Source organism: Notamacropus eugenii, chromosome 5 (assembly GCF_028372415.1).
Source record: "Notamacropus eugenii isolate mMacEug1 chromosome 5, mMacEug1.pri_v2, whole genome shotgun sequence".
NCBI classification, from domain to species: Eukaryota; Metazoa; Chordata; class Mammalia; order Diprotodontia; family Macropodidae; genus Notamacropus; species Notamacropus eugenii.
This window is the reverse complement of record NC_092876.1, coordinates 77,992,686-78,016,189: the sequence shown is the minus strand read 5'-3', so window position 1 is coordinate 78,016,189 and position 23,504 is coordinate 77,992,686. Positions and strand designations below refer to the sequence as shown.

The 23,504-nt window shown below is 51.5% G+C and overlaps 1 protein-coding gene across 4 annotated transcripts in view; it reads right to left on the bottom strand.

The window, feature by feature from the left end:
- Positions 1–10,980: 10,980 nt before the first annotated feature.
- Positions 10,981–23,504, bottom strand: part of SPOCD1 (SPOC domain containing 1) — a 45,404-nt gene continuing 32,880 nt past the window's right edge. For all 4 annotated transcript variants that reach the window (XM_072609883.1, XM_072609885.1, XM_072609886.1 and 1 more), the window contains 10 exons: positions 22,306–22,444; positions 20,990–21,149; positions 20,618–20,734; positions 17,172–17,297; positions 16,572–16,698; positions 15,966–16,146; positions 15,642–15,792; positions 15,279–15,368; positions 14,320–14,506; positions 10,981–12,248 (listed from right to left, as the gene is read on the bottom strand). In XM_072609883.1, coding sequence (XP_072465984.1) covers positions 11,260–12,248; positions 14,320–14,506; positions 15,279–15,368; positions 15,642–15,792; positions 15,966–16,146; positions 16,572–16,698; positions 17,172–17,297; positions 20,618–20,734; positions 20,990–21,149; positions 22,306–22,444 — 2,267 coding nt within the window. In that variant the 3' untranslated portion in view covers positions 10,981–11,259. The remainder of the gene's footprint in view (positions 12,249–14,319; positions 14,507–15,278; positions 15,369–15,641; positions 15,793–15,965; positions 16,147–16,571; positions 16,699–17,171; positions 17,298–20,617; positions 20,735–20,989; positions 21,150–22,305; positions 22,445–23,504) is intronic.

Sequence of the window (23,504 nt, the reverse complement as noted above, 5' to 3'; positions counted from 1 at the left end):
ACAGCTTGGACTCTTAGGGAGTTAGTTCTTCTTTATACTGAACCCAAGTTGGCCCCCCAGAGCTCCCTTCCCTCTCTCCCAGGGCTATCTCCATCAGCCATCCCTAGTTTGGTCCTCTGGAGTCTATCCCTCAGACCATCAGATAGTGAAGGCTGGTTAATTCTGAGCCTGCGGATGAATCTACTCTCTTACCTCAATCTCAAAGTATTATTGGAATTGAAATTGCTGAGGAGCTGAGAAGGAGCCCAAAATGCGATCTCCTAAACTGATGAAGGGTTGCTGCCAAGCCTCATGGTTATTACTGTCTTGAGCCTCGTGTCCCTGCCATCCTCCTAGGACCAGTCTGAGGCCTTGCTGGCCCACACCTTCCCAGCCTCCATCAAACTCCCTGCAAGTCAATTCGATTCAGTGCAATGCAATGCCTACTATGTACCAGGGAGTGTGCTAGGTATGGACATACAGTGACCAAAAAAACAAAACAAAACAATAAACCCCCTTCTTCAAGGAGTTTACATCCTACTAAAAGAGGCTCGTCCTATCATTTGGAGACTTCCAGTCTAGCATCTCTGTGGGTAAAGAGGCAGAAGACAACCAGCTCACTTCCTTCCATCCTTCCTCCACAGGCCCCCAGACCATTCCCCTGTTACCTACCAACAGACAGGGACCCTTACTATCTGACCTGCTCTCCAAAGTTACCCCCCTCCCTACCCAAGACCCCATTTCCTAGAGCTGCTTATTTAGCTTAAGTCATCCCAGGGACTCTAGGCTCTGACTGGTAAACATTTACCCTTCTTATGCCTGCTCTCAGGCCCTCCCCTTCCAACTCTGTTTCCAAGGACAGAAACCAAATCAATTCTGCCCAGTAAGGATATATCAATCGAGTCCACTGTTATTCCAATCTCAGTTTTCTCTGACTCTCCTGACCAAAACCTTCTCCCTTGGCCACCATTTCCCAGTGTGTGTTGTTTTCCCCTATTAAAATGTAAAATATTTGATATGTGAGGGCAGAAACTGTATTGTATTGTATTGTCTCCCCAGGTACAATTGATAAGGCCTCAGTGAATGCTTTTCTCATCTCCAATCTTCCCAGAGCCAACTGAGTTCTCTGCACTTGAGGAAAAGGGGAAAAGGTATAACATGTTAGATGGCAGAATAAAGATCTGAAAAGTTCTCAATAGACTAGGCCTTTGACCTAGTCTAAACAGATGAAATTTAATAGGATTAACGTAAAGTCCTCTGCTCAGGTTCAAAAAATCAATTGCACAAGCAAAAGTTGGGAAAGGTATAGCTGGACAAGAGTATATATGAAAAAAATCTGAGGGGGTTAGTGGACTACAAGCTGCATATGAGTCCATGGTATGGTCTGGCCACCAAAGAAGCTTAATGGGATCTTAGGCTGCATTAGGAAGTTGGGGTTTTCAGAATAAGGAAGTGACCCATGAAACCTCCATCCTGTGTTCTGGACAGACCTCATCTGGATTTTGAAGCCAGATCTGGGTATTATATTTTAAAGCAGTCTTCAACAGGCTAGAGCATGTGCCTGGAATGAATAGGAGATTGGAAACGTAAGTCACACAAAGGTCAGTTGAAGGAATTAGGCCTGGAGAAAAGATTTAATGGACATGATTTTGTTGTTCAGTCATTTTCAGTCCTGTCCGACTCTTCATGACCCCATTTGGGGTTTTCTTGGCAAAGACACTAGAGTATTTGCCATTTCCCTCTCCGGCTCATTTCACAGATGAGGAAACTGAGGCAAACCAGGTAAAGTGACTTGCCCAGAGTCACCCAGCTAGAAAGTGTCAGATTTGAACTCAAGAAAATGAGTCTTCCTGACTCCAGGACTTTACAGTCTATCCACTGCACCATCTAGCTACCATTTTGCTGTCTTCAAGTATTCAAAGGGCTGACTTATAAAAAAGGCATTAGACTCATTCCCTTTGATGTCAGAGGGCAGAACCAGGAGCAAGGTGTGGGGGTGGGGGGTGGGGATTAAGTGGGGGGGGGAATGAGATGGGGGGTGCTCAAAGAGGAAAATTTAGTCTTTAGGTAAGGAAAAAACTTCCTAAGAATCAGTTGTCCAACAATGGAATGGGAGTTAGTGACTGTCCCATCACCAGACATTTTCAAGTCCAGTCAATAAGCATTTATCAAGCATTGTAATAAATTCATGTGATACAAAGAAAGACCAAAACAAAAAATCCCTGGGAAACAACATTGCCTGGAGTTGAGAGTACCTTGTTCAAGGAACAGCTAAGGAAGCCAGTCCCTGATGAAAGAGGATGTGGAAAGGAGTGAGGCCTACGGAGCCTGAAAAGAGAGGAAGAGGGCTTAGGAAAAGCTTTGAAAGCCAAACAGAGGATTTCACAGTTGATCCTGGCAATAACAGGAAACGAACTGGAGTTTATTGAATGGGAGTGGGTGGAGGAAGGTGACAAGGTCAGATCTGCACTTTAGGAGAGATATTAGGAAGGTTAAATTGACATGATCTGGCAGAAGATTGGAGATGGAGAGTGAGAGTGGAGAGTTGAGGATGAGGCCTGGATTCACTGGAAGCCCTGTGACTGGGAGAATAGCCAACTATTTCCTTATTGCAGTCTTAACAGCTTGACCAACTTGGGCATTTTCTTTGCCTTCTTCCATCAGGACTTGGACTGTGTCCTTTCCCTGAAAAGTGCCCTCTTGTCCTTGGGCCCTATTAATTGTCCTCTGATCACCAGCAGCTCTGTCTTGCTCTATATCCAGGGGGAATAGTTGAACAATATTCTGACAACTTTTGCTTAGTAGACAGCAGGATTAACCAAGGGATGGAGAGATCTATAAGGTCCCCCACTTCTAGGTCTGTTCTGCTCCAAATGGACTTTCTCATTTGCTCCTAAATGAAGCCCAGTCAACTGGAAGGTCAGTTGTCCATCATCTTCAAGGGATGGGAAAATATCAAATTGCTGACAAGGTGGAACAGGGTTCTAGGCAAAGCCTAGAAGAACAGGCAGTAGCAGCAGTGATATGGCCTTGAGTGTGTCCAGTCCCACTTATGGGCTGGGGAGGAGCTGTCTATGGAATGGGGCAAAGGAAGAACATCCATGTGGGAGTCGGTAACTGTCAACAAACATAAAGTTCCTACTATGTGCTGGACACAAAGGTTGTGAAAGAGGGGATTCCTGCTCAGTGATGGGAAGAATTAAATGCCATCTGAAGTCCCAGTTTCTCAGCCTCAGAGTCTGTGGTCTTCAACAGGTGTCTGCCTTCAGTGAAGCCACTGCTGGCCCCAGCTCCATCTCAGCAGTGATAATGAAATGTCTCCAGGAATAAACTCTTGGTAATCAGTGTGATGGAGACAGAAGTCCTGTCAGTTCCCCAGCTTCCTCCTACTCCCAGCAATCCCAGGAGCGTGCAGATCTTCTTGGATGAGCCCAGACTGTACACAAGACTATCTTGAACCAAGGAAGATACAACCCGAAGCCTGGTAAATAGTCTCTCAGGGGTCCCCTGGGCCAGAAATGCACCCTGTTCAAAGTGGAGAAGACCCTTCTGGATCCTAATCTCCATCCCTTCTGAGCCAATGGAAAAGGACCTCTTTTTGGTGGATCCTCAGATTACCTTCCTCCAATTAGTTTCATGCCAGTCTCATGTCTGACATGCTCCCTGAAGAGTGGCACACAATGCATTGGAAAGTGCCCCTAGGCTGGCAGTCAGAAAACAGATTCTAATGCCCACTCCAGTGCTGGTCAGCTGCATGATCTGTGCGCACATGTCACCTTCCCTCCCGTGGGGGGGGGGGACTCAGTTTCCTTATCTGTAAAATGAGGGGATTAAATTAGATAATCTTTAAGCTCCCTAACAGTTCAGACTTTCTTTTGTGTTTTGTGCCCTAAGGACATTTACAGATCTAAGGATGAAGGGTCTAGATGAGGAGTGAGGGGTGGAGTATCTTGGGGTAGAAGGGAATTAGGGGCAGAATTTAATGGAAGAACCTAAGTGTCTAAGCCCAAAGCTCATACTCTTCCCCCTTGAAATAGCTTCCCAAGTTCCTCCACAGTCCACCTGGAATGTCCCCCATGACCTTGGACAGAGGGTGGGAGGGCAAGACTAAGCCTTATGAGTCCATAGGGGGTCCAGTGCTAGCCCCCCCAGGGCTGGCCAGAAAGACAGGAGAAGAAGGATCCTTGCAATTCTCACTTGAATACTGCAAAGAGCTGGGATTTCCTGGGTGGGAGCGCGCCTTGTCACAGATCATCCCAGTGTGGTGCCCTGGAATGAATGCTAGACTTGGAATCAGGGCCTGGGCCCAAATCCAGGCTCTGACATTTAATGTCTGTGTCCTTCTGGGCAATTGGCTTCCCCTTCTGGATCTCAGCTTCCTCAGCCCACAAGGGAGGGGTGCAGGGCACTGGATTCGATGACTGCTAAGGAACTTCCCAGCTCTAATCTCCCATCCTATATTCCTTCCATAATTTAGGAGGAGGCCTGTATGTTCCTCAGTAAAACAGAAGCTTTTTGAGGGCAGGGATGCCTCTCCTTTTGGGGCCTGTGTGTCCCTAACTTAGCACAATGCCTGACTCCCAGTAGTCACTGCAGAAATGCTTGTTAAATCATTGTACTGGATGGAGCCGCCATGCTGCCATGGACTCAGTGGGCCAGCTCCAGAATCACTTGATCTCTACTTGAGGGTTCTCTAACAAGACAGGCCTTACCAGGGCTTCAGCTCTGCCAGCACAGGCTCCAGGAGCCCAGGGTCACCTCTGTGCCACAAAGAGGCATCGAAGGAGTACTTCAGTGGAGGTCCCAGAGTGCTAGTGATATGTAAATTAGCATGCAAATCAGCACGACTTTAACAGCTGATCAAATCACAGGCTGTCCAAGCCAAGAAGAGACCTCCGAGTGGATTCGGTTCTATCTCCTTATGGGAGAGATGAGGGAGGAGAGGTCTGGGGAGGGATTTGCCCAAGGTCAGCTGGCTGGGGAGAAGCAAAGTCCAGATTAGGAACTGGTAGCCTAGGACACTTTGGTTTATCCTTAACACAGGGGTGTGTGAACTTGATTGTTATTAGATAAATATTTTTAGAATTGACTGTATTTCAGTACAATTGGTTTCCTTTGGAATACCATGTATTACATTTTATGTATTTGAAAATGTGCCTCTGAGAAAGCGTCCTTAGGCAACACAGTCACAAGATGGGACAAGAACTCTTGTTCTGTTAGGAAAGTGAAGCAAGAGAATAAAAGCGGAGAAAAAGCAGATTCCCAACAGTGAACATTCCCAATTTAGACTCCACTCTACACTGGCTCATCCTCGTCAATCTCTCTTAGCACTGCTCGGCAACAAGGCTGCCTGAGGTCTAGGCTTGGAATCAAGAACACCTGGGCTGAAGTCTAGCCTCAGATGGGTGATCCTAGGCAAATTACTTTAATATGTCTGGACCTCAGTTCCTTTATTTGTAAAAACAAGGGGATTAGACTTGATGACCCATTTGATTGTTCCAGCCCCATGCTCGCTCCTCAATATTTCTTTTGCATCTTTTTGTATTTCTGGCCTGCCTTAGTCCTATCTCACTCTTCACGACCCCATTTGGGGATTTCTTGGCCAAGATACTGAAATAGTTTGCCATTTCCTTCTCCAGTTCATTTGACAGATGAGGAAACTGAGATAAATAGAATGACATGACTTGCCCAGGGTCACACTGTTAGTAAGTGTCTGAGACTGGGTTTGAACTCATGAAGATGAATCTTCCTGACTCCAGGCCAGGCAGTTCTATCCACTGCATCGCCTAGCTGCCCACCTGACACAAAGAAGACTCTTCTTAATTATTTATGGACTAGTATCCTTTCCAGCTTTCAGTCTAGGTTCCTCTACCTGGAAGCTTCGGAGAAGTACGGCTTTAATCATGCAGCAGCTTTCTTGGGAGACATGCCTGAGCATCAGAACTTAGTGGGAGAAGATCCCAAGAGCTGGTAGGATGCCTGTCCTGGAGTGGAGGGTCTGAGCAGGAGTTTGCAGAGCCCAGGCCTCTCCCCTTTCAGACCATGGACCTTTGGTTGCCTAACCCCCAGCAGCAGCATCACCCCACCCACCCCTCTCACAGACCAGCCCTGCTGTGACAGTCAATTAGCCCTCATTAGCCAGATCCTCCTCAAGCTAACAAGCTGAGCAAATATTTTCCCTAGGAGCTGCAGGGCCCAAGCAGCTGCAGTTAAGAAGTTGCTTCAGTAACTCGGCCCAGAGTCCTGATCTGGAGCCTAGAGATCTTCAGGTTCTGTTCCTTTCACTGGTCTTTGGGCAGTCAGTCTAAACATATATTAAGCACCTACTGTGTACCAGGCACTGGGATACAAAAAAAGGCGAAAGATAGCCTCTGACCTAGAGGGGCCTAGAATCCAGCTGTCCAGCTGAACAGACTAGGGGTCTGGCAAGGCCAAGGGAGGAGGCTGTGGTCCCAAGGGACACTAGAGGTTGGGGGTAGTCAGGAAGGAGGGGAATCAGTGTGGATTTTTATGTGTAGTAATAATGACAACTGTTGTTCTGTCATTTCAGTCCTGTCTGACTCTTCATGACGCCACATTTGGAGTGTTCTGGGCAGAGATACTGGAGTAGTTTGCTATTTCTTCTCCAGTTCATTTGATAGACGAGGAAACTGAGGCCAAAAGGGTGAAGTGACTTGCCTAGGGTCACCCAGCTCATAAGGGTTTCAGGTTGGATTTGAACTCAGGAAAATGAGTCTTCCTGCCCAGGGCGCTCTCTCCGCTAGGCCACCTAGCTGCCAGTAATAATGATAGCTAGCATTTATACAGCACTTCAAGGTTCGCAAAGTTGTTGTCATATTATCTGACTTGATCTTAACAACATGCTAGTGAGGTAGGTGCTATTATTACTCTATTTTACAGAAGAAGAAATGGAGGCAGAAGAGAGATTTAAATGGCTAAAACATTAAAATTGCTAGCAAGTATGTCTAAAGCAAAATTTGAACTCGGATCTTCCCGATTGTTGAGTTAGTCAGGTGTGGCTTAGGTGGGGTCTTTGGATGATGGTTCATGTTAGCATTTGTGAGGTCATATGGAGTTCCCAGAGACCAACCAGGTCTTAGCAAGGAAGGCTGTGAACCTATCTTATCAAATACTATGTGTGAAGTGCTCAGTTTAGCCTGGACACACAGTAGGTGCTTAATAAATGCTTGTTCCTTCTCCCCCATCTTCTTCAGAATCAATGAGACAAACAGCACCACGTTTGGGATTCCTTGAAAATCTGAGTTTGAATTCTGACTCTGTTTACTTCCTTTTGGATCTTGATTTTCTTCTCTTGTAAAATGATAGGGCAGGAGTAGGATCCAGATGGTGGGGGGAAAGAAAGCATTTTACACCAGCCCACCTACTCAACAAAGCTCTAGAATACAGCACTGGGCTGAATTCCTGTCAGGATAACCAAGAAAAAGTCACAGCGAGTCATTTTTCTAGCCCAGAATGTGTTAGGGAGACACACAGAGAGGTCTGCAATCAGATGCCAGGAAGGAAGATGGCCAGGAGCACAGGGCAAGGCAGCATGGGAAGCACTCCTGCATGCTAGAGAAGAGAAAAGGAGCTAAGATGGGGCACCAGGGCAGACAGAGATCCCAGGGGATCCCTGAGCAAGTGCTAGGGGCAGAAATGGGTGCCATCTGGAACCTCTGTTGTCCACCACCCAGTTCTAGTCACCATTGGGAGATCTCTTGCTATATCCTGAGCAAGGACACTATAGCTCTCACCCCAGGAGCAGATTTAAGGGTCCCAGACCAAAGGGGAGTAGGTAGTTAAGTTGCTTGGAACCTGCAGAACCCTTCAGTAGTCTAATAGTGAGTCCACCAATAGCCTTCAGAACTCTCAATCGAGGATGAGCCAACAGACCCTACCCTGGGTCAGGAACTTGCAGAGTTCAAACCAAGAGGTTGATGAACAGACTTGCCCCTGGATCACACCCCTTTGGGAGCACTGAAAGCTTGTAGGCCCCCCCTGAACTGGGTGTGAAAGCCCCAGAAGGACAGAAGCCCAAGTCATATACCCATACACCCACACCCAATCTCCCAGCCCTCACATGAAGTCTAAAGTCAAGGAGCCAGAGGGAAGAATGAGCAAACAAAACCAGATTTCCATCATAATGAGCTACTATGGTGACAGGGAAGCTCAGACCACAAACTCAGAATTAGACAATTACTCAAAAAAACATCTACAAGCAGAATCTCAAAGAACAATGCAGATTGGACACAAGCCCTGCAAGAACTCCCAGAAGAATTAAAGCAAGAGACCAAAATGGCGGGAGAGGGGATGCAAAAAAATTATTTCAGAAACCAGTAGAGAATAATACAGGAAAATTAAAAGCTAGAAAAGAAATATATAAAAAGGTAATTAATAGCTTGGAAAAAGAGGCATGAGAGCTTGTTGAAGAAAACAACTCCTTAAAAATTAGAACTGGCCAATTAGAAACTAATGACTCCATAAGACCTCCGGAAATGGTCAAATGCATGAGTTGGACTGGAGTATGAGTTCCCTTGGAGTGGGGTCTTCGTACTGAGGTTTCCAGCTAGCCCAACACCTGGTACGTAGTACTTTCTTAATAAATGCGTGATCAATTGAACTTAATGATCCATAAGCTCTGAGTCTATCACTGCCATGGAGGAAAATAGAGGATATTTAACAATAGCATACATTTCTATAGTCTTTGTACAACTCTATGAGGTATGCAATGCTAAAATTATCACTATTATCCCTATTCTGCAGATGAGGAAACTGAGACTTGGAGAGAGAGGCCTGCCCAAGGTCACATAGCTAATAAGTATCAGAGTTCCTGACAGGCTCTCCTGAGATGGTCAACACTGCCCTAATCCAGGTCACATCAGTGGAGCCAAAGTCCTGAAGGAATGTGCCAAGAAGTGGCCTGAGGGGACCCCAGCAGCTCTGGAATGATGGAGCCTATCCACGTGTCCCTCTATCCCTCACCTTCTACATCCAGTCAACTTCTATTGTGATTGGCCATGGCTGGCTCATAGGGCCTGCCTAGGTAGAGGACAGTAACAAGAAGCAGACTCTGAGAGCTAGGGTCAGCTCTTTGGGATCAGTTTGGTCCCAGTAGGGTTCTCGGGGTCCTCACCACCTTCAGGCATCGATGCCAGTCAGTTGCCTCTATGTTCAGGTCTCAATAGCAGTCAGACGTCCCAGGACACTGATGATGATCATGGCCCTGTCAGGGAGGCCTCAGGGACATCTGTTCAACCTTCCAAAAGCCCCCAATGAGCAGGCCCCATCATCCGCCTTGGCACACCCCACCCCACAACTTTCCAGTATACACATGAGCGCCCAGAAGTGTAAGGAGCAAAGGGTTCAGAGGCACAAAAGCTGGGTTCAAAGTTCGGCTCTGCCCACTTAATTAGCTATGTGACCTTGAGCAAGTCAATTTCCTTCTCTGGGCCTGTGTTTTCCTCTTCAGTGAAATGAAGGGGCTAGATTGGATGATAATAACCAGTATTTATAGAGTGCTGGCGCTGCCTGGTCATTATCTCCCAGGGTTCTGTCCGCTACACCATCTGCCTCTGGCTGCCTTCAGGTCTCTCTGGTCTGGGCTCCGGGTTCCCTGGACTTGTTTCTCCTCCAAACTCACAAACTCTTCTGCCTGCACACCCCCTCTCCTTTCAGCTTGAGGGCAAGGACCATTCTTTATTTTTGCTTATGTTTCTGCTGAAGCTCTTAGTACACAGTGTTTAATCAAGCTGGCTGCCTTGACTGACAGTGGTTGGAGCTAGGGCCACTCTCCCCCACATGGCAGGGAGCACCCTGGGATAAGATGACCTCCTGGGGCCAGCACCCACTTCAGAGACAGACATATAGGGATCCTCCATGAATGGCAGGGATAGTCATGGAAGTGCCATCAAGTCAGAAGATAGCAGTTTCTGAACTTCAAGGGACCTCCAAGGTCATTGAGTCCAGCCCTATTTTACAGATGAGGAAACTGAGGCCCAGAGAAGTGACCTGCTCAAGGTGGAACACAGCTGTGGCAGGATTTGAACCCAGGGCTTCCCACTCTCATGGACTTGCCCCCTCATAGTCTCATCAATCCCCCATGGCAGAGCCATGTATTTCTCTCACCCACATACATCAATGGTGGGGTGTGGGAGGATGCTGGCTCAAGTATTGACATCCCTTTGTGCTTGGCTCAAACGTGTCACTTACATATGCCCCACGGTGTCCATTCCCCCCTATCCCCGGGCCAGGATGCAGGGCCAGGCTGATGTCACCCCTCCCATCCCTATCACGCACGCACACCCGCACGCGCGCACGCACACACACACACACACACACACACACACACACACACAAGGAATGCTCTGGCTTCAGGCTAGGGGTGTCCATACCCAGGCTGAGGGCGCCCCCTGCTGCCAGCTACAGGACAGGAGCAGCTGCCCATCCTCCGACCAGCCCCCCAAAACTCCCCTCAGTTGCCTGGACACCAAGGTGTCTCCCTGCCTCGCCCTTCCCAGTCTGGGTGCTGCTCCTCCCCCACACCCAAAGCGGAGACTGCCTGGGCACAGCCCCAGACTGGGAAGAGGGAAGGGATGAGTGTCTGTGGGCACCCCTGGCCACCTGCTACCCCCAAGCTACCAGCCACCTTTCCACCCACACCCTGGGCCCGGACACTTCTCTGGATCAGCTCCTCAACCTGGGTCCCTTCCCAGAAGCCCCAGGCTTCCTTCACATGCCACCTGGACTCTCCATCTCCCCAGGGCACCCCCCAGCCTCCCCAGCCCATGCCAGAAAGCTCCTGTCTTACCTCTGCTCCTGGAATCCTCCTCTCTCAAGACTCTGCTCCAGGGCCACCCCTACCCCTGCCCCAGTGCCTGACACAGCATTCATCAACCACATGTGCCCCATAGGCCCATCTGGGTGTGGAGGCAGGGTTCCCAGGCCACCCCACCCTAACCTGTGCACAGAGACCCCAGCCATGGGATAGGAAACACTGAAAGGTTTGTGGATACTTTTTATTGAACCCTGAACAAAAACAAGCAGAACAGGAAATGCCAACATGTAGGTGCTGGTGCCTACCCCCTGGGCACCCTGGCCTAGAAAGTGGCTCAAGCCTCACTTGGAGGATGGGGAAGGCACAGCCCCCTCCCAGCTCCAGATGCCACTAGGGCCTGACTGTATCCCTTAGCGGACCCTGAAGGGTCTGAGCCCATCATACCTAGGAGGAGGACAATGGGGGCCTTAAACCCCATTGGCACAAGAGGCTCCCTGGGGGAGTGTTCAATAGCCAGGAGGTGGCTGGTCAGATTCACAAAAGGGAGCCAGGAAGAGGGGAGGTGGTGGACCTGCATGGTTCTCTGTCTCACCACCTGGGTGCTCCAGCTGCATGGGCCCTGGGGCCCCTGCAGCCCCAGGTCCAGGAAGGGAGGGGTCTGGCGCAGACATCTGCAAGGAGGCCTGCAGCTGGCTATTCATCTTCACCAGGGCCTCGAGGTGCTGAATGAGGGATAGGGCTTCCCCGGCAGGAAGGAGGGGTGTGGGAGTGGGAGGGCACACGGCACCACCAGTGCTGTGGGGACAGGTGGTAGCAGCGTGGTCAGGATAGGCATGGTAACAGTCGGCAGCTGAGGGGTGGGAGAGCAGGTTGGGGGCTGGCGCCGGGGCCACTGCTGGGGGGCTGCCAAAGTGGAACAAGCCGGCCAGCTGGAGGAGGCCGAGGGCACCTAGCTCCGGAGTCAGGCCTCCGCACTCGGGCTGTAAGGGTGCACTGAGAGGCAGCAGCCCTGGGCCTGTACCATCTGCCAATGGCTGGGCTCGCTGACCCTGAAACCTTCCCCTGGAGTTGAGCTGATCCCAACTGGGTAGGGGATCTGGGGGGGCCAGGCTGCCCAGGGGGCAGGAACCATCAGGTCCTGGGCCCTCAGTTTTCTGTTGGCAGCAGAAGGGGAGGTCATAGGGTCCCCTCCCTCTGTCCAGCTGCTCCTGCTCCACATGCCCAGACACCTCTTCCAAGAGATCAGCTGAAACACTTTCCCAGGATGGGGGACCCTGCAGGCTGGGCCTTGGGGCCCAGGAAGGCCCAGGTTTGGAAAGCTGATCTAGTCTTCTGAACCCTGGTGAGTAGCACTTTGTCTCCACCGTCTCCTTAAAGGTCACTGTCTTGCGTTTCTTCTCCTGCAGGGGGCTGGCCCCATTTAGCCGGGAGTCACCTGGCGGTGCCTTGGGCAGGATCAAACCCAGCACTAGGCTGCAATGAGTGACTTCCAGGCCTGAGGGGACACAAAGGGTGAGGGAGGGAGGAGACCCTGAAATGATGGTCCCCAGGATCACCCCTTGAAAACTCCAGCAGAAAACAGTGACCAAAGAGCAACTGGAAATTCTTGTTAACCAGGTAGTAAGCTCTGTTGTTTCTATATTTTGGGACTGAGTGCTTTTGGACATTTCCAAGTTCAGCACCCTCTGGCAGAGCCCCAGGTGCCTCACCATAGCTATGGCCCTGCCCTGAGGTCAAATATTCAAAAACAGTGATATTGTTCCCAGGATCACAAAATGTCAAGAGATGGAAGGGAGCTATGGAACAGGACTCCCATGGAACAGGACTCCCCTGTACTAGGACATTGCCAAGAGTCATCCAACCTGCTCTAAGCCATCCTCCCCGCAACTGCCAAAAGTGTAGGGTTGACCATGTGGCCTGAAGGGCTTCAGAGACTGCCCATAGATGGCCATAGATGGGATCATACAGCTGGTAGTGGCCTTAGGAGAGCATTGAATCCAACTCCCCCATTTTACAGATAAGGAAATGAGGCACCCAGATGTCAGGTGACTTGCCCAGGGTCACACAGCTAACATGAGACAAGACTGCCTCTGAGGTCAAGCTCAATTCAAATCCAGAGCCTTAGCCATTGGCACAGTCTGGCTGCAGCCTACCTTTCTAAGATGATTACACCTTACCCCTCCTTCCTCCTCCAACTGCCCACCACCCTGCCACCTCCACAACACTGTCTACACTCAAACCAAAACTACCCACTGGTCAATGATCCAGACATCTCCCTCCCTAGTACCTTTGCAGTCTGCCTCCTATGCCTGGCAGACTGCCTCGCTCACCCTCTTAGAAGCCCATTCCCTTCAGAGATCAGCTCCAGGACTGATGCATCCCTTCCCAAACCATTGTGGATTTACTTTGGATCTGGTATGTGAAAGGCAGCCTGACCTGGGGCCTCAGCACCACACAGAGCCCCTCTGACAAGAGCTGACTCTGCCAGCTGCCCCACCCCTATCCCCTTAACCTGGCCTGCCTTGTGCCTTTCTGAGTATTCCCACTGCTTAGCACGTAGTAGGCACTTAATAAATGCTGACTGACCAATTGACCCCAGGTGACTCCCTGTGGTTTTGACTTCCCTTTGCCTCAGAAATCAGAGATCTGCCCTGTGTCTACATCCTGTGAACCCATGGTACCCAAGAGAACATGGGCTCCCCAAGGCAGGGACTTTGTGTCACTGTGACATCTGTTCTCCCCTTGCCTAGCACAGGGTCAGGCCCATAACTGCAGACACAGTCCATGCTCCAGAGTACTGGCTTTCCAGTCAGAGGACCTGGCTTCAAACCGTCTCTACCACACACATGCCATGATATCTGCCTGTGTGACCTTGGACAGCTCCACTTCTCCATTTGTAAAATGAAGAGTTGGGCCTAGGTGGCCTTGGAGGCCCCACCCCCCCAGGTCTGTATCTATGATGGATCCAGTCATAGAGAGAGGCCCTCCAGGAGGAGGGGAACCTGTGTCCTCCAAGGAAATCCTTCACCTCCAAACAGTTCTGTGTACTGCCTCTCTCAAACATCTACCCACTGGTCCCAGGGGCCAAGCAGAACAAAGCTAATCCAGCCCTGTGGACACTCCAAGACAGTTTCTATGCCCTCCCCCATAAATTGTTCCTCTTCTAGAGACTAATCACTCCCAGTTCCTGCAACTCTTCTTTGTAAATCAGGCCCAGCTTGGGGCCCCCTGCCCATCTTCCTCACTCTCCTCTGCCTCCCCCAGCTGCTCACTGTTGTCCATCCTGGAATGTGATGCTAAAAACGGAGCCCAACAGACCAGGGGAAAATATAGGGAGATCATCAATGGCCTCATTCTGACCAGGACACCATTATTAATGCCACTGAAGGCTGAGCTGGCATTTGGGGTGGTCAAACCATACTAATGACTTCTACTGAGCTGGCCAGCTAAGACCCCCAGCTCTTTCTCCCTGGAGCTGTTCTGTCAGGCCTCCCCCACCCTGCCCTTGAGCAGGCACCTTGTTTGACCACACGTTCCATTCAGACCTCTTCACTGGCAGACCATACCTGGGCCTCCCAGAGGGCGCAGCTTGGGGGGCACAGGCTGGAAAGCTGGCAGGGGCACCAGGAACATGTCCAGGTGCTCACTGGCCACCATGCCATAGCGTTGCTTGTTGTTGAGGTACGAGTAGAGCATGTTGTAATTCTGGGCATCCCGGGCCCCACGAGGGCACAGGCGGAGCACGCTGATGTCCTAAGGGAGACAGCAGGAAGCATGAGGAGTAGGAGGAGCAGGGGAAGAAAGGAAGGAGCCTCCCAGCTCATCTCCCCCCTCCTGTCTCTCTCTTCTCCAATTCATCTTTTCACGGGCTGCTTGAGTAATCCTCTTAATGAATAGCACTGAGCCTGTCACCATGCAATTCTAAAACCTTCCATTGTCTACCCAAAAAAGGAGAAACTCCGGATCTTGGCATTCAAGGCCCACCACAATCTGGCTCCAACTCACTTTCCCAGCTTTATCTCACACCGCTGACCTCTGTGTCCCAGCCAAGCTCAAGCGCTCTTCATCCCACGCTCTCACCCTGCCCTCTCTCCCATCTGGGCCCTTCCTGAAGCCAACTCCCATGGCTGGAATGGCCTCGGATCCAAATCTGTGGGCTCAAGTCCTTCCCTCTCTTACTGCTCCAGTCCAGGGACCCCTTATCCCCGAAGCCTGTCCCATCCCCACCGGTGATAAGGAATCTTCCCTGCCCCCTGCCCCCCCCCCCCCCCCCCCCCCCCGGATCTCAGCAGGCTAGGCGACCAGGACTGTTCCTTCCCTCTTATTTCACTGTCCCTTGTATCCCAGGGCCTTCTGTCTTTTCTGCCAGGCCTAGGCACATGGCTAGAATGGGTGTGGAACAGGCTAAGAGGTTAGGCTCAACCAGCCTGCTCTAGGCCAAAGATGCCTGCAGGTGAGGCCAGGGCAGCCTTGGGAACACTCACACACAGACTAGGGTGATGGGCCAGCCTTAGCTTCGCAGTACCTTGGCTTCTGATGGCCAGATGCTGTCCAAGTAATCCCAGACAACTTCAGGGACAACACACCCTGAGGAGCGAATCACCTTGGGCAAAGCCTGCAAGGGGTGGGAGGGTAAATGGATTAGTTAGCTTGGGTGCTGGTGACTACCAGTTTCAGGGGAGTACTGCTGAGAAAAGGCAAGCAAAGAGAATCCTCACGGTTGGGTCCCCAGGCTGCTCATGGAGACCAGGGGGGTACACCCAGACTTCCCCAGGGAGAAGGGAAAAACAATGAGGAAGCAGGGGAGGTGGAAGAAAGAAGTTAGGAAAAAGACAGGGAGGAAATAGGGGGAGAAAAGAAGGGGGAGGGAGAGAAGCCTTGAGGTTACCTGGATAAGCTGGCTGCTGTAGCCATGAACCAGAAAGGCTTTGGTGGCAAATCGCTTGATGGAGAACATTTCCATGGCACCTTCCCACAATAGCTGGCCCTGCAAGGCCTTCGGCTTTGGAGTCTGCCTTGGGCAGGGGGCCAGCTCAGGCCTGGGACAGAGCAAAACAGAATCTGGTGGGCTGATCCCGCTCCCCTCCATTCCCTCCTAGCTAGCTGGCCCCTCTGGCCCTGGAGGAATGCTGATGTGACCCTGTGCCTTCATTGGAGCATCTCCAAACCCCCCTGTTTCCCCAATGCCTAACCTCCCAAGCCCTTCCCAAACCTGTCCTGGGGCTGGGTCCGAGTGCCAGGCCTGCTTTTGGACATCCCTGGTAGTGGGGTGTCTACTCGAGGCAAGGAAGCAGGGCCAGGGAGTCTCTGTGGGGTGCTAGTGACTCTGCTCCGGGAGGCTGGGGTGCTCCTGGGTGCATTGAAGCCTCTGCCCCCTCGAGGGGCCTCCCAGCCTGTAAAGTGCAGACAGAGGGGTTGGGATGTGGGCAGAGGAGCTGAGGTTGCTCTGGAGGAGAAGAGAGAATGCCAAAGCCATTCCCACCTGGGTCTGCAGCTGTACCTACAGTCTCCCCCTCACCTTAATGTGACAACAGTGTGGGGTGAGAGTGGTTTAGAAGGACAACTGTTCTCAGGGTCTGGTGAGGAGCATCACCCTCCCAAGGCCCCAGCAGACTCAAGCAGTGGCTTGCTCCCTAACCCAAGGGTCCCCCCAGCCCCTTTCCCTTTTCTGTCCTCTTCTTCCATCTCCAGTCCTCCTCCCCTCCTCAGCCTCTCTGTCCTTTTTCTCCCACCCCACGATCATCAGGCCCCGGCCCTTCCCTCCTGGCCTGAGACATGTTCACACTTAACTGCCCCCTCCACCAGGCCCTGCTCCCACCCATGCAGACTCGGCAGTCAGGGTCCAGGAAATGGCTCTCATGCTGCTCCGTGGTGTCCCGGCCAGACTGAGATTCGGCTGCCCCAGGCTGGGGGCGCAGGCTTAGGTCCTGGTGGGAGGCCGGCTCCTGGGGAAGGGAGGATGGGGAGGCCAAGAGTGATGCCCAGAGTCCCAGACAAGAGGAGAATCTTTCTGAAACATCATTTCATTCTCTTGCTCAGCCCTCTACCCCTCCACAGCCCTAATCTGCTTCTGTCCTCCGTGTCTACTCAGTACCCTGTTCTAGGACTTAAATAGCACCTTGGACAATGCCTTCATCGGACAGAAAGAAACTGATGACCTGAGACTACATGGGGAGTAGGTAGCAAAGGTGTAACTAGAACCCAGGACTTCTGTCAGTCTTTTGCCAGGGCTGGGAATTGCTCATTGACATTTTTAGTCATTAAATTGATGTCACCCACAGTGGCTAGCATCCCCCCACTGATGCTCTTTTTGGCCCAGCCCCAAGAAGACAGGTATGGGGGGGCCAACAGCAGAATGGAGGGCCTGAAGGGTAGGAGTGGTATGGGAGTGCTGGCTCAAACAGTGACGTCCACTCACGGTCAAGTCCTCCAAGGTCAGGGTCTGGTCCACATCTGGATGGATTTCAATCTCTCCTTTGTGGGTCAGTTTGGTGACCCGACAGCTTGGAGCCTCTCGCTGCTGCTTCTCAATGATCTCCAAGCCCTGGTACAGTAGAGAAGGCCCAGGCTTGATGGGGTCTGTTGATTGGCCCTCACCTACTGCCCCTTTGGTATCAGCTCCATGGCTGCCCTTTTGCTGTCCCTCTCCCCCCTAGGACGGCAGGCCCACAAAAGCCCAGCTCATGCTCCCCTCCTCCAGGAAGACTCCTCTCTCCTCCTCCAGGAAGACTCCTCTCTCCTCTGACCTTCCCCTCTGCCTCTGCTGCTTTCCTCCCTCGGACTGCCTCGGGCCCTCATTCAGTCTACCAGACACCGGCCACTGTTGGTTTCAGCTGTGGGCGTCTCATCACTTCTCTGACTGTCTGCCACATATATCTCCTCCTCTCTTTTTGCAGCATCTTACCCTGTGCCAGGCATGTTAGCTAAGCACTTGCTACAGACTGCTGACTAATGGACTCAGTAGGACCTGATAATTGGGGGGGAGGCAGCAGGGCCTAACGCAAAGAGCCCTATAGCCCCATTTCTTGGGCCACCTAACTGCCTGACTTTGAGGGATCATTTCTCCTAGAACCATTTCACATTCATCATCTATAAAATGGGACCATTGTGTGTGTGTGGGGGGGGTGCTATGGCTGCCAATCCTCCCTGTCCTGCCCCCCAAGCTGCATGGTGGCAGAGGGGTGACCGTGATGGGCTCAAAGCCATTCAGGGGAATCTGTCAGGCTGAAAAGGCTCCGAGGCCAGGGATGGACAGGGCAAAGACAGCTCTCCAGAGCTGGAGTATCTCTAGGAGATGAGATTTCTCAGCCACAGAAACCTGGGAAGACTGTCTTCTCAGAAGACAGTGATGAGGAGTGAGGGATGGCAACCATCTCACATAGGAGGAGCTGCCTGGACCCTGGAGAAGGGATGTGGCTCAGGTAACTGGGCCCTCCCCCAGGGCTTCTGTCCCTTATGTATTATGAGAAGAGGAGCCTGACCCCTGGGCCTGGACATAAGCACAAGCCACTCACAGGCTGGCACATGTTGTTATTAATAGAATACAAGGTGGAAAATAAACAACCTCACAGTGGAGGTCAGAGAGGTTCAGGGGGATCAGGGAAGACTTCATGGAGGAGGGGGACCCTGAGTGAGGCCTTGGAAGCAAAGAATTCTGACATGGATTCTTGAGGAGGGGTGCAAGGAGAGAAGTACATTCTAAGCAAAAGGTACATGGCTAGACAAATGCACACAGTGCAGTTTGAATAGGGTGGACAGAGGGCCTAAGGCTGGAAAGGCTTTGAATGCCACACCAGGAATTTGGACTTTCAGTAGACCATGAAAGGCACTGAGCAGAAGATGGACATGCTCAAAGCTGAGCTAAATTGAAGATTATAGGGGCAGATTGTAGTGTTAAGGTTGGATGTGGGGAGATGAGAGCAGCCAGGTAGCCCAGTGGTCAGAAACATCCGAGTTTAAATCCTGCCTCAGCTGTGATCATGGACAAGTGCCTTCCCCATGCTGGCCTCAGTTTCCTCAACTCTAAAATGAAGGGGCTGACCAGCTGAGAGGAGATGGGGGAGGGGGCTGGACTAGGTGGGGACAGAGGGATGGGGAGAAGGGAATTCGAGACATGTTTTTGGAATGTAGGAAAATTGGCACCTCAATGGGGGGGGGGGTGGAGCAGGGATGGGGAGGAGAGGTAGGAGGACTGAACAATGAGCTCTTGAATCTGGGGGAGTAGGAGGGAAATGGTACCACCAACAAACACAGGGAACTAAGGAATGGGGGTAGGGTTGGGGGGGACGATGACGAATTCCGTATAAAACATATTGAATTTGAAGTGTGGGCAGCAAGGCTCCGATTCAATCTATCCAAAGCAAGAGTGGGTGGGGGGGAGAAGTGGGGGAGGCCTGGCAGGAGATGATTGCATTGCCGGTGGAGTGTAGGCACTCAGTATTCTGCCAGCCCCCCCATGATGGGGAGGAGCTGGACAACACGCCAAGTGATGATCAGCTGAAGGAATTCAATATGTGTAGCCCAGAGAGCAGTGAAGACTTGGGGGGAGGGGCCCCAGAGAGCACCAAGTCTTTAAGCATCTGAAGGGCTGCTGTGTGGCAATGCAATTAGACTTGTCCTGCTTGACCCCGCCCCCCACTCCCCCACCCTCCCCACCCCTCCACCCCCGAGAGCAGGGAGAGAATGAGCGGGAACTGGGGAAGCAGTGAAGTGGATTTCAGCTCGATGTAAGGAACAACTTCCTAACAACTAGGGCTGTCTAAAACTGGAATGGATTATTTTGCAAGGTAATGAGTTCCCTGTTATCAGGGGTGACCAAGAAAGAGTTAAATGACCATTCACTGGGAATGTTGCACAAGGAAGTCCTACTTAGATATAGTCTGGTTCGGTGGCCTCTCAGATCCTTTCCAAGTCAGATTCTAGGATTTTACAAATGAATGAATTATCTTAATCTTGGTGACCTGCTGACAGATCTCCCCAGTAGAAGCCTCTGTATCTATTCAAGCAGGTGCTCTCTGGCTGCCTGTCCTCTCTAGGAAGATCTCAAAGCTCAGTGATAATGACCTTTATTGACAATACAAGGTCTCTCTTAAGAACTTTGGAACTGATTGTGTAACATAGGAGACACTAGCTGTCCAGCATGGATGGAATGCCCTCATCAGAGAAGGGGTTGTGCTCTGTGAGCAGAACAGAATCGAAGTACCTCAAAAGAAAAACAAGATGAACAAATTTAGAGAATCCACCCCAAATATTCACATGGCCTATCTGTACCCAACCTGTGGTAGAGCATTCCGAGCTCATGTTGGTCTGATCAGCCACAGTCAGATCCAATGTACCTTGACTCTATCATGATGATGTCAAGTTGGTCCTCCTCGAGAACAAGGACTACAACTGACCGACCATTAGGTGTCTAGTATTTGCAAGGCCAAACCTAGATGTGAGGACCAGGCCTCTCAGGAGCAAGACCCTGGTTTTGCCCCCTTGGTTCCAGGAATCACTTAGCTGCCCTATTATAACAACCACTGGCATTCCCAAGGCACTTGAGGATTTATAAAGCATCTTCCTCCCAAAGTAGATGTCAGAGTGGAGCTAGATTTGACCCTTTGGCTCCCCCTCCAAACCCCACCCCTGTCCCCAACACAGCATAGGCTCCCTGTGGTTCTCTATCTCAGGATTTCTTTGCTTCTAAGGTCCTTGTGACTGCAGGGCCTCATAACTCTTCCCCCACCCACCAAGTCTGGCTTCCCCCTGACTTGGGCCTTTCTCGGGATCTCAGCCTCCCACCTCTCCATCACTTCATCCCTCCCCTCCATCCCCCATCTCCCTGTCCCCACCTCCAGCTGTGGGCTTGGCTCAGTCACTCACGTGCTTCACCTCTCGGTCCCGCCACTCTGCCAGCTCTTGGGAAGCCAGCTCAGTGGCACTCATTCGCACCAGGCCCTGCGGGGTGATGTCTCCTCGGATCACCTGGAGGAACAGGTCCTGCAAGTACCAATGGCCACAATAGGCCAACCGGCCCCCAGGACTCACAATAAATTTCCAGTGGTGAAGGCTAGGAGACGAGCCATGGCGGGGACTTGTCCAAGGTCACATGCCCAATACTCCCCTCAGAGAGCCTGCGCCCCGGCCAAAATCTCCTCTGTAGCACTCAGAGTGAAGGGTCCCCCGTGACGGCCTTGGATAGGACTTTCTCCACCTGCTCCTCACCGCCCCCCACCTCTGCCAGCCCCAGCTCACCTTGTTCCTGGGATCTCTCAGGTTGAACACCAGGCTTCGGTATTTGGTCTTGTAGCGGTAGTCGGTACACTGCATGAGGTCAAAGATGGCAGCCTCGATGTTGGCAGCAATGCCCCTCACAGCCTCCTCACCCACAGCCAGGTTGGCAGGCTCCTGCAGCCTGGGAAAGGCAGAGGTCACAGGTGGGAAGAGACCAGGGCAGGGCCCCTGCATGGGAGATCGTAGGCCTCTGGCTGCCAACTGCTCATTATTTGGTGGACTGGGCTGGTATTTTATCATAAAGGTCAAGTGCTTGATCGTTTTTTTCAATTTTGATTGTTTAGCCCCTGATCCAAAGACCAGGGCACCCTTCCCGAACTAGACTATAGAGACCACCTAGTCCAAGTCTCTCATTTTATAAATGGGGAGACTGAGACCTAGGGAAGTGAATGCTTTGCCCAAGGTCACGCAGACAGTAAACAGGAGAACTGGGCCTGCTCCCAGACCTTCTGTCCCCTTGAGAGAGGAGCCTGGCTGGCAGGATGGGCCATGTGAGAGTTCTCTTCAAACTCCACATCCTGGGTTTGTCCCCTAAGACCCCACTACCTTTGCCCAGTGTCTCAAACAGCAGATGTTCCCCAATCCTGAATAATCCCAGTCATTTAAAAAATATGGACCAGTTCCAGACCTTTGCAGTAGGACCAGCAGAATATCAAATGTTACTCATAATTTCAAGATGATGTGGATATGTTAACTTTGAAGTTTTAACAATAACTTCAAGACAATTTCGGTATGTCAATGAACTAACCCCAACATGGCACAAATTGGTCTGCTCCCCCCAAAAACCTATGAAAATGAGACCTGAAACCCCTGTCCCCCAAACCCTCTTCCCTCTACAGGCTGTCCTGTGCTTCTAATTATAATCCACAGTCACTGGAGCCATGGTCTCTGCCTCTGCCTCTCCCCTTCCTCTTCCTCACGCTGCCTGCCTCCCTTCGCCAACCCATCCCCTGCATCCCTTCATCATGTCATCTGCTTCTGTATCCCCCTTGCCTCTTGTCTCCGTACCCTATTATTATGTGCCTTATTCATGTGTGCCTGTGGCCCCCTTCCCAACCAGGGAGTCCCCAAAGAACTGGGCATGTCTGCCCACACTTCAACATTTCATAAGTGCCCTGGAAGATCCCTCTTTCCCCCTCTCTAAAGTGAGGAACTGGATAAGATGCTCTCTGAGGTTCCATACGACTCTAACCAGAACATGCAGCCAGGCTAGCAGGGAAACTGAGGTCAGCCTCAGATTGCTGGGGTCTCCCAGGTGGGTCAGAAAGGGGCCTCACCGTTTCAAGAGCACCTCCCTCAGGGACTCAGCCACAGCACTGCGCACCTGCTCCCCCGAGAGCTGCAGGGAAGGGCCTGGTACAGACAGAGGCTTCTCCTTGGGTGGTCGCCTCTTCTGCTCCCGTCCCTTGTGCTCAGCTGAAAGTCCAAGAGAAGGGTTCAGGCCTTGGGCTTGAAGGAGCTCCTGGCCTCAGCATTCAGGTGAAGGAAGGCCAGGAGAACTGCCGTGCCTCCATCAATGAACACCACACATGTGAAGATCTGACCTAGGTTCACCATCTCCCTTCACTGGCTCAGTGGCCTTTTCTGGGAGCCTCAGTTTCTTTCTCAGTAAAATGGGTATGTTTGTATTTGCACTATATCCTGCCCAGAGCTGGGACCAAAGTGCTTTGCAAGGATTAAAGTACTATGCAAGACTGTGTGCTGAAAGGGACCTTGAAAATTAGTCCAATCCCCATATTTTACAGATGAGGCTGGGAGAAGGTAACTGACTTGTCCAAGGTCATATGATTAACGAGTCAAAGTTTGAACCCAGATCTCCTGATTCCAAATGTGGAGCTCTTGCTACTATCTCACCTTGCCTCCTCCAAACAGGAGTTACTATTACTCATTCTTTGGCATCTGGTGCCACCCTGATGGTTGCCCTCACCTCAAAGGCAGGGTCCAAGTGGCTCCTGACACAGAAGGAATGAGAGGCCCACTGACTTTCACTTGGCTTGGGTCTTCCACCTCCATTCCCAGTAGGGGCCAGGCCAGAAGCAACCCCCAGAAGCCCATGGGTTCCATACTCAGAGGCGCAGCCCACTGCTCTTACCCTGTCCTGAGCTCCTCAGTTCTCTGAGAAAGAGGAGCTAGGAGCCTCCTCTCTCCTACCTACTCAGCATCTCTGGGAGGAAGGAGAGGCCTGCTCCTCCAGCCCTTCCTGAGTATGGAATGCCGAGCTTCCCGGTGGACATCGCCTCCAAGGAAGAGGTGGGTGACAGCATTAATAGAGTCTCTCAAGGACAGTCTGAACCAAGCACGGCAGGGAGGCCCACCCCCTCCCCACCACCTAGACTTCGAGAGCCAGAAGGTGCTATCAAGACCAGCCAACCCAAACCATTCATTTTACAGATGGGGAAACCACAGGGCATAGTGGTTACTAGAGGTGCAAGATTCGCAATAAGAGGCTCAGGTTCCACAGCCAGCTCTGCCACTG